Below are 10,303 nucleotides of genomic sequence, written 5' to 3' on the forward strand. Positions count from 1 at the left end.
TATTATTATTGTAATATAATTGTAAAATAGGTAATTAAGTGTAGATGAATCAAAAAGTGATTTGTGAGGAGTAGAAAGATGAATATTCATTTGAATCCATAAATTAAGTTAAGATCCAAAGAATCAATGAGAAGGCGACATGTGGCGCGAAAATCACTTGTGGTTAGAAAAAAAAATTGCAACAAAATTTTTTTTTTCGATTTTTTTTTTTTTTACAGTCACATGTGTACCTGCACAATCACATGTGATTGAACTGTACAATCACATCAAATATGATTGGATTTAACATACATAATCACATATGATAGGGTTTACAATCACATGTGATTTGATATGCAGAATCACATGTGATTTTAAAAAAAAAATTAATCACATATGATTTTCGCGTTGCATGTCGCGTTCTCATTGATCCCTTGAATTTTAAGGAAATCAATGGATGGAAGGGATTAAAAGTCGGAGTAACAATAAAATTAAAATAAAATAGTGATTGGATGGAGTAAAATAGTGAGAGGCAAAGGGCCCAACTCGTTGGATAAGATACTTAGATTACAACTAGATAGGCAGGAATCGAGCAAAACACACCCAAAGCAAAGCAAGGTTTCCTTTGTTGAAAATGGCGATGACGATTATGAGCTTCTCTTGCTGCTCACCTTCCACCTTCAACCACAAAACATCTATTAATTTCCCCCCATCTTCTTCTTCTGCACTTTCATCTTCTTCCCTCAAATTTAACACTTTTTCATCATCATCTACTAGTACTAGTAGGATTGTGCCTAAACTCTCCGAAACTGAAACCCCGGCAACCATTGAATCAGAATCTGCTGTTTCTGCTGCTGATGGTGATGGTGATATTGACATTGTTGCTGCACAACAAACCCTAAACCAAGACTCCAAAGGTGAACAAGTTTTTGCCATTGTTATGGTCAGTCACTCACCTTCAATTCCCCCCTTTGTTTATCTATATCCATTTCTTTAATGCTTACCCACAAAAGGGGAAGAAAAAAAAAATTGTACATTTGATGTTATAATAATAATAAATAATAATAATAATTGGATAAAATAAATCTGAGAGAGAAAAGTGATTGATGTGCCTGACTAGTAAGATCTAAATTTTAGGCACATTTAGCATTACTCTTTCAGAAATAGGTAAAAAAAAAAAAAAAAGTTCAATTTTTTATCAATGTGGTAATCAAAGATTCAATTTTGTCAACCAGTTGTAACACACCTGTCTTTTTCCTACATTTTGGGTTATTCATAAATATGTCATCTACCAAACCATAATCACTTTCTTCAAAACAAAGAATAACAACACATGTTGATACTACTAATGTGAATACTCTGCCGTTGATTCTTGATATAGCAACAAAAAGAACAGATTTTGAACCTAACTAAGTGTGAGATTAAGAAATACATCAAAAATGCAAATCTTGATCAGCATTTCTGGAAGAAGATTAGGATTAGATATCGTATAGGACTGCACAACCATGAACTCGTTTATTGAATTTGAGCTAACAAGTTTTTCGCCTGTCATAATAGTGACCATGAAACCTTGTGTTGTAGCTCATGTGGTAGTTGGCTACCTCTCGTAGCGAGAGGTCAGGAGTTCGACTCCCGTGGGGTGCGTCATTGCACGCAAGGTTTCCCTTTAACCCTTGAATTCCACCCAAGGGTGCCTTCCGCACATCGCGCTGCGGGGGCAGTGGGGGAGGGTGGTTTTACCGCCCATGCCCTCGGATTGGGCCGGGTTTCCTCCTGGGCAGCAGTGGGGGGCGGGTTATGCAACCACGGGAATTGAACGCGTGGGTGGTTTAGTCCCACCTAGGTGTGTGATCCCGAACTGTTGTTCAAAAAAAAATAATAGAGACCATGAGCATATAAGTTGTATAAATATTAGCACGATCACACTCACCATTAGATCGATCAATGTTTCGTGTTAACTTTATATCATGATTAACTAGTTTATGTTTCTTATGAATCATAAATAAAAAAAATACATTATTAATGTAACACCTATCTGGTTATCTTTAATTGTCAATATTTTCATTTCATACACAAACATAACATAGTTTTTAACAGAATATATATCGATATAATAATTTACATTGTGATTTGGGAGTGCAATTAAAATGAAATTTTGAAAAACAAACTCAAGTACAATGGGTTATGGGTTCGACTAATTTCCCGTTTTAATCTTTTCCCCTACGTTTAACATTTTATGGATTGGACTGAGTTTCATGACTCGTGAATTTTTGAATTTAACTTGCTGAATTTTTTAACATCGTTTGGATAATTAGTTTTTGTTTTGACTATGTTCAGATTGGTGGTCGACAATATATAGTTTTTCCTGGACGCTTTCTATACACCCAGAGGCTGAAAGGTGCTAACGTCAATGATAAAGTAAGCTTTGACCACAATTTACTACAGACATGATGTTTTTTATTTCATTTACTTTAATTTGATATATTACATGTAGTATCAAATAAATTTGTTATAATCTGAATTATTATCATACTAAAATTGTTATAGTGTTTCCTTTGCTATGAAGGATTGAAAAGGCTATTGGATGTATACATGATGAAATGTCATAGGTTGTGTTTTGAATTAAGATACTTATTATGAATGGGTCAATTTGGGTCACATTAAATCTTACCCGGACCAAATGCTTTTTTGATTTTTTTTTTTCTTTTTAAAAATATCAAGCAAGTTGAGAAGTGTTTCAAGTGTATTTTAAACGCCTGAAACCTCTTAAATCGTTCGTTGCATATATATCCAAATAGGCAAATAATATAATTTGTCATCAGACACCTCATTATTTTAAAAAAATTTAAAGTTAAAGTTACAGAAACTCATTGTTAATCATTTATGCAGATAATTCTGAACAAGGTGTTACTGGTTGGCACAAAAACCAGTACGTACATTGGGTACCCGGTTGTACCTAATGCAGCTGTTCATGCAGTAGTTGAGGAACAGGTACTTCATTAGTATTCACATCGTGTTGTTCGTTTTTTTTTTTTATCCAAGATTTGTTAGTCGCTTTGTGCTCATAGATTGTATCGCGTACTACTTAGGGTCTGGATCCGAAAGTTGTGGTCTTCAAGTACAAGAAGAAGAAGAATTACAGGAGGAATATTGGTCACAGACAGGTATTTATAATTTATCTTCAACTTTTGGAATTCTGTTTTAATAGTCGGTTCTATGCACGTGATACAATGTTTGTATCAAGTATGGTTTGTAATTGATTGATTGTTTTTAATTTTTTAAATGGTGCAGCCGAACACTCGAATTCGGATCTTAGGCATCACAGGGTATCAAGATTCTCCAGCTGTTACACTCCCCTGATAAGTTATCTAGATTACATTTTGGCAAATTATGCACATCTACAATTAATATGAAATGCAAAAGAATCGAAAAGTGTACGTGTGTAAGCTTCACATAAACTCTTTAAATGTGGTTTAGAAACTCTAGTGGTTCTTTTTTGGCTTGTTTTACATCTTTTGTACTTGAGAAGGGTACTCCAATTATTAGAGTAGCTTATATTATTTTCTGTTTTTTTTTCTCTCTTTGTTGACGTTATAAGTCCTAATCCGTAACCAGTTGCAATACGAACATATGGATAAATGACATTTGTGTTGCAAATGACAATTATGTTGTGCATTTGAGCTTTAAAAGTTTAAAAGGTTTTATAACATGGAGCTCTTCACCAATTCCACACAACCCTTACATCATCACAATCACTTTACACTATATACCTTGGCCACAGTCTTTGATGTTTTATGATAAATTTATGGTCAATTTGATAAATTTATCAAAATTATATATTGATAGGCTGTAATGTGTATAAAAATGCATAATTTTAGTGGATTTGTCAAATTTGACGGCAATTTTCCTTCACCTTTGACACCATGATGAAACTTTTGTGAAAGAAAAGATAGAGAATAATATGTCATTAACACTATAAAACCATATATATGGAGCAGGTTTTATGACATATCAGACTGCAATCTTTAATTATGCTTGTATCTAGGATAATAGTTCTTGTAAAAATATGAACTTTCATAGTCTACATTGGTATGACATTGAAGACCTGTGGTTGCAAAAAAACTAACCGACTGCATGCGCCATGTGCATTATGACATCATGTGGATGAAATTTATAATGATCAATGAACAAAACCGAGGAACAAGGTTCTTCATTAAAAACATAACCAAAACAATTCATTTAGACCCAAATTTCACAAAAGAGAGTTTGGAGTTTTCAAAAGTTAGCTCACAGTGTGTTCGCAAGGGGCGGTTTAAGAATCTCGGGCCAAAGGTATTGACAACAAGGCCAATGTATAACTACAAGAAACTGTTTCTAAGAATTTGGATTGAATTAGAACGTGAGGTCCTTAGGATCTTCAATGATCTTTGCTAGGGTCTGCAAGAACTGGGCAAGATCCGCCCCATATATTACACGATGATCAGCTGTAACATTTACCTGCACAATTATTCACACAATCACACCCAAGTAAGCAAATTAGAATGTCCTAATACCAATAAACTGAGAATTTTCTTTTCAGATGATAATTATGAACAAACAAACTATGAGCTTCAAAATAACCAGGGGCTAAAGTTTGTTTTTAAGGAAAAGTGTTAATGAAATGCAATGTACTATGCAGGGTTCCCTTTTATCCATTTTAATGTAACAAAGCTTACAGTAATTTACCCAAATAATGCAAAATTAAAAATTAAATGGTACTTCCTAAAAATATTGAAATTTATTGTTGAAAGTGAACAGTACATGTAATTTTCTTGCAGTTCGGAATTCGTTTTACACATAAAACTTATAAAATTTCTATTAATTACAAAAGGTAGAATATTAATATTATCAACTGATATAACATTTGTATATTTAACATTGATCATTAAAAAGATACGGAGTAATAGTCATGGTTTTCCCTCTTTAAGTTACCCCAGGAGGGCGAGTATTTTAACTAAGATATACGTAGCACGAATGGGACCCATGACCGTTTTTACCCTTTTCCATGGTCCCGGAGACATGTAGCTAGTGAGGTGGTGAGAATATCAGAACGCAGGCAATCTTCGTGATGGTTATAAAAAATAATGATAAAATTTACTGTATAAAATTTTAGTTGCAAAAGTTGCTTGTTTTGAAACATCACTCAGCACACCCCTTTTAGGAACAAAAGTAGTGTTGAAACAATTAGAATAATACCTGCATCTGACTCTTCATGCCGATTCGGCCATCTTTGGTGGCTACGACAGTGGGTTCAGATGCCCCAACAGCCATGATAGCACCCTGCACAAACATGATCACATCAAATTGGTCAAAACAATTTTTATCAACTGTAAACTCTGTTTTATGACAAGATATCATCAAAGTAGTTGAGATAAAAAGTTAAAAACTGGAAACTTACAGTTCCTGGTGGCAAGATAGCATCAAAGCGGTCCACTCCAAACATTCCTAGGTTTGAAAGAGTAAATGTACCTGCACCAGATTAAACACACCGCATAAGCAACTCAAGAAGAGAAGATAATGAAACCATGCAAACAATACAAAAAAGTCAATGAATTTTAATCAAATTGGGTCATTAATCACATAACTCTGGCCTGTACTCCAAACCACCTTTTGAAGAAATAAAACACAGACAAAAAAAAAAAAGATGTTTTTAACCATAGACTCTGCAATATTGAATACTAGTACTTCTTACTTTTGCAAAAATATCTGACCCCCTTCGAAAGTACACAAAAAGTTAATTGTAAGTGCTAGAGAGAGTTCAATGCCCCTGTCTATGTACTAACACATAAATTTCAAAAAAATATAGACATTGAGCAGTAAATCCTATAAAAAAATGTGGAATAAATAGTAATTAAGAACAACACAAAAACCTATTGGAGAGATATGCCAACTGTCATAAATAAGATTCGGGGCACTGGTCGGACTAGTTTCAGATGTTGACCAACTTTGACCGATTTTTACCAACTAAACCGACTTTGAACTGATAAATCTGACTTTGACCGAGTAAATTGGAATTTTAATAAATTTGACCGAATAAATCGCCCTAGTCGGAGACTAGTAGATAACTAGTCCGGCAAGATCAACATTCTGAGTAGTCGGGGAACTTTTACAACCATGGAAATAGATAGGAAAAAGTTTCTCATAAATCAGCTCAACCCGTTCTATCCCACTTTAGGAATTAGCCATTTTTTGGCATCACAACTAGCCTGGTCTATATCACTCTGAAACCTCTACTATTGTTTAGCACATGCATCGTTCCTGTTTCCTGTGTCTACCCTATCTAGCACTAAGATTAAGTGATCAACATTACTGTGCAGCTATTTCTATCAGCTACGTGATTAGTTATCAAACTAATGAATGAAAACGCAATGTTCAAAAAAACAGTTAACGCGCTATCCATTTTTACTCTAAAGCAACACACATTTCCAGCTAAAAAATGAAAAATAAGAAAGAATACCTGTGGTGTATTCCTGAGGTTGCAACTGCTTTGCACGTGCCTTGTCCACCAACTCTTTCCACTTTCTTGACAATGAATATATATCAACCTTTAACAAACAATATAACAAAATGGTTAAGTATACAACACATGTAACCATTAAATCGAATAAGACATGGATATAAAAAATGATACCTTATCTGCATTTTGAAGCACGGGAGTAATTAAGCCACCGTCTATAGCCACTGCAACAGCAATGTTGATATTGCTGTTGTACGTAAAACTCTTTCCGTCTCTACAACTAGAATTCACAACAGGGTGTTTGGCCAATGCAAGTGCGGTGGCCTTGGCTAACAATGCCGTCATCGTTACTCCCTTCGACTTTATCTATGTGTTTAAAAACATAAATAGTCATGCTAAGATATGTATAATCAGTGTTGTAAAAAACCCGATTACTCGCCGATTAATCTCCGATTAATCATTTTTAAGAGCAATCCGTTCCGATTTTTAAAAATCCGTTTAATTAAACGGTAAACGTCAACTGATGAGTCAAAATCGAATTTGGTAATCAAAGTTGGTCAAAGTCAAAAGTGGTTAACATTTTAACATGAATTTAAACTAGAACTTTACAGTTTTGGAGCAAAATGAACAATTTAAGACAATTATGTTAAAGTTTATTTTTATATTTATGGTTTTTTTCTATATTCAAACATATAAATTATGAAATTTGATATTTAAATGTATACAGTACAATCCGATTCATCCCCGATTAATCCCCGAATTGTAGATTAATCCTTCCAAAGTCTCGACCGATTAATCCCCGAATAGCGAATTTTGCAACCTTGTGTATAATCATATAACCGTGAAGAAAACATATGCCTTTCTTAATATAAAAGTAAACATCATGATCTAGAGCTTTGTTGTGCTTATGGCACCCAAACATGTGCGGTTTGGTAACACTAAATGATTACTTATGAACCTAGAGTTCCAGTTATACATCGCAATTTAGACTCATAATCTCAAATTTGGATTAATTGGGTCTCAACCTCACCCGTTTGCCAGGTATAGTTGCAGGGGATAAACACCTCTCAGTGTCTACGACCGACGTTAGATTCTCAAAAGTTGTTACATAAACACATCAAGTAATTATACACTACTAGTGTTCTACCTAGACTAAAAACGTCATATACATACTCACTCCATCACCGATTATAATCACAACAACTAGTTAGCATTTCAAATGTGTACCGAAATCATTCAAACAGTCAATCAAAACACGTAAACAACAACAAGATGCTACCTTTTTATATAAAGCATCAAGAGCATCAGTCGTAATCGTATACCCCACTCTAAAAGTAGGCACTCCTAGACTCTCAACCATATTCTTACTAACCGCACCCTGCATTGTCGTAAACGGAACAACCGAACCCAACTCAACCCCACCCGTCGTCCCCACCAACGGCTTGGCCACATCAGCAACCGCCACATCAACAACCGCAACAGCAGCAGCAGCCGCCTCAACATCCTTAGCCACAATCCTACCCAATGGCCCACTTCCACTCACAACACTCAAATCCACATTCAATTCTTTCGCAAGCTTCTTCGCATAAGGCGAAGCCACAATCCTCTTCCCACCCTCAGATGCCGGGTGCGTCGAAACCGTCTTGACAGCTGTCACAGTTGCAGGTGTGACAGCTGGCACAGGTGCAGCCGCTTCTGCAGGAGGAGGAGTGGGGCCACCACTACTAGCTGATGATCCAGATGATTGTTGTTTAGCTTTATCAACAGCTAAAGCAATTTCGTCTTCAGTTTCAGCTAAAAATGCAATAGCGGACCCCACGGCGGCAACACCGCCTTCTTCCACCATGATGGCGGCTAAATAACCGTCGTAGAATGTTTCAACATCCATATCAGCTTTATCGGATTCAACGACAACAACAGACTCGCCTTTAGAGAGTTTGTCGCCTTGTGATTTAATCCAGGAGACGATTTTGCCTTCAGTCATGGTGGAGGATAATGCAGGCATAAAGATCTCGCGGATTTTGGCTTTGATTTGTGGTGGGGTTGATTTACGGTGTGTGTGGGTGATCGGTGATGGGCGGCGGAGGGAGTGATTGGTTGTGGTGGGAGTGAATGATGATGAATTCAAGAGTTGAGCCATCATTGTTTTGTGAGGATTTGGAGGGAAATTGGATTGTTGTAGACGAAGATGAAAGAATTGGGGAAAAATGAGGTTTGTAGTTGGTGTGATTTTGTGTGAGTTTGTTTTCTCGGATATATCGATACAGGGCGGAGGTCTCAACGAGCTTACCAGTGATGGATTGGTGATGATATGTATATGTATGTTATTTTCATTTTCTTTTAATTATTCATTTTCATTTTTATTTTTATTTATTTTATTTTTATTTTTATTTTTATTTTTATTTAAATTGAAATTAAAAATTTCTTATACTCTATAATTTTAATTTTAATTAATAATGGTTTGTGGACCAAAGTCAAATAAATTAGCTACGTTAATTTTGGTAGACTAGATTTAAGTCAGGTCATAAGTTGAGTTGATGAAAAATACTACTCCGTAATCATACATTCCAAATTTCTACATAAAGGTTTACAGATATAATAGTACAAAATATTACATAAATCGCTCGGACATTTACTGTGGCAAATAATAAAAGAAAAACATGATGAAAATAAACAAGGAAATTAAATGTTTTGTTTCAAAAATATATCTATAGTATTATATAAATTTATAAAATAATGATGTCATAAATAAAGATTATTCAAGTTTAAAAAAATTCAAAAATAAAAAAATTTCTAAGCCTGTATAATGATGTCATTAAATAATTAATTATTTTTAATAAAAATATTAACATGTTAATTGTATAATATATAAATCATTATGTACAACATTATGATAAAATACCTTCATGACCATATGTATAATATTTTAAACATTATACACAACCTTATGATAAAACACCCTCATGATCATATGTATAATATTTGAAACATTATGTACAACCTTATGATAAACAACTCCATGATCATATGCAAGGTTGCAGAATTCGCTATTCGGGGATTAATCGGTCGGGACTTTGAAAAGATTAATCGGCAATTCGGAGATTAATCGGGGATTAATCGGATTGTACTGTATACATTTAAATATTAAATTTTAAAAATTATATGTGTAAATATAGAAAAAAAATCATAAATATAAAACTAAACTGTAACATAATTGTCTAAAATTGTTCATTTTCTCCCAAACTATAAAGTCTCAGTTTAAATTCATGTTAAAATGGTAACCATTTTTGACTTTGACCGATTTTGGTTACCAAATTTGATTTTGAACCATCAATTGACGTTGACTGTTGAATTAAACGGATTTTTAGAAATCGGAACGGATTATTCTTAAATATGATTAATCGGAGATTAATCGACGAGTAATCGGGTTTTTTACAACACTGATCATATGTACAAACTTTAAAATAAATTGTACAATCTTTTACAAAACACTCCATGAACACATGTACAAACTTTGAAGCATATTGTACAACCGTTATATAATAATTGTATTTTAGTTTTAAAAAATAAAATTAAAGAGACATTTGTTAGTATTTACTAATAATTATTATTAAAAATTTAAAATATAAATACTCAATTTTAGAGCAAACTTTATTATTATTATATTATTTATGGGTTCTTCTTACGGGATTAATTACGTTACATATGTATGCGAAATACATGTCTCAATAAAATGTTGTAATTTTATGACAAGAAAAATAATAATTGCGATGAAAATTGAAAGAAAGTGGTGGGAGAATAAATGTAGTTCATTTATTCTGACCAAGT

General features: G+C 33.9%; 2 protein-coding genes across 2 annotated transcripts; one reads left to right on the forward strand and one right to left on the reverse strand.

Annotated features, from left to right (window-relative positions):
• The first annotated feature begins 491 nt into the window (after positions 1 to 491).
• LOC139872624 (large ribosomal subunit protein bL21c-like) lies at positions 492 to 3,555 on the forward strand. Its single transcript, XM_071860534.1, has 5 exons — positions 492 to 922; positions 2,317 to 2,397; positions 2,869 to 2,970; positions 3,069 to 3,143; positions 3,271 to 3,555. The coding sequence occupies exons 1-5, from the start codon at positions 614 to 616 to the stop codon at positions 3,337 to 3,339; spliced, it is 636 nt and encodes a 211-aa protein (XP_071716635.1). The 5' UTR covers positions 492 to 613; the 3' UTR covers positions 3,340 to 3,555.
• A 783-nt stretch (positions 3,556 to 4,338) lies between these two features.
• On the reverse strand, positions 4,339 to 8,676 carry LOC139872375 (dihydrolipoyllysine-residue acetyltransferase component 5 of pyruvate dehydrogenase complex, chloroplastic-like). The gene is made up of 6 exons (XM_071860233.1): positions 7,755 to 8,676; positions 6,650 to 6,841; positions 6,476 to 6,563; positions 5,417 to 5,487; positions 5,215 to 5,298; positions 4,339 to 4,476 (listed from the first exon to the last, which is right to left on the reverse strand). The coding sequence occupies exons 1-6, from the start codon at positions 8,616 to 8,618 to the stop codon at positions 4,372 to 4,374; spliced, it is 1,404 nt and encodes a 467-aa protein (XP_071716334.1). The 5' UTR covers positions 8,619 to 8,676; the 3' UTR covers positions 4,339 to 4,371.
• Positions 8,677 to 10,303: the final 1,627 nt, after the last annotated feature.

Source organism: Rutidosis leptorrhynchoides, chromosome 10 (genome assembly GCF_046630445.1).
Source record: "Rutidosis leptorrhynchoides isolate AG116_Rl617_1_P2 chromosome 10, CSIRO_AGI_Rlap_v1, whole genome shotgun sequence".
In the NCBI taxonomy this organism is placed as follows: Eukaryota; Viridiplantae; Streptophyta; class Magnoliopsida; order Asterales; family Asteraceae; genus Rutidosis; species Rutidosis leptorrhynchoides.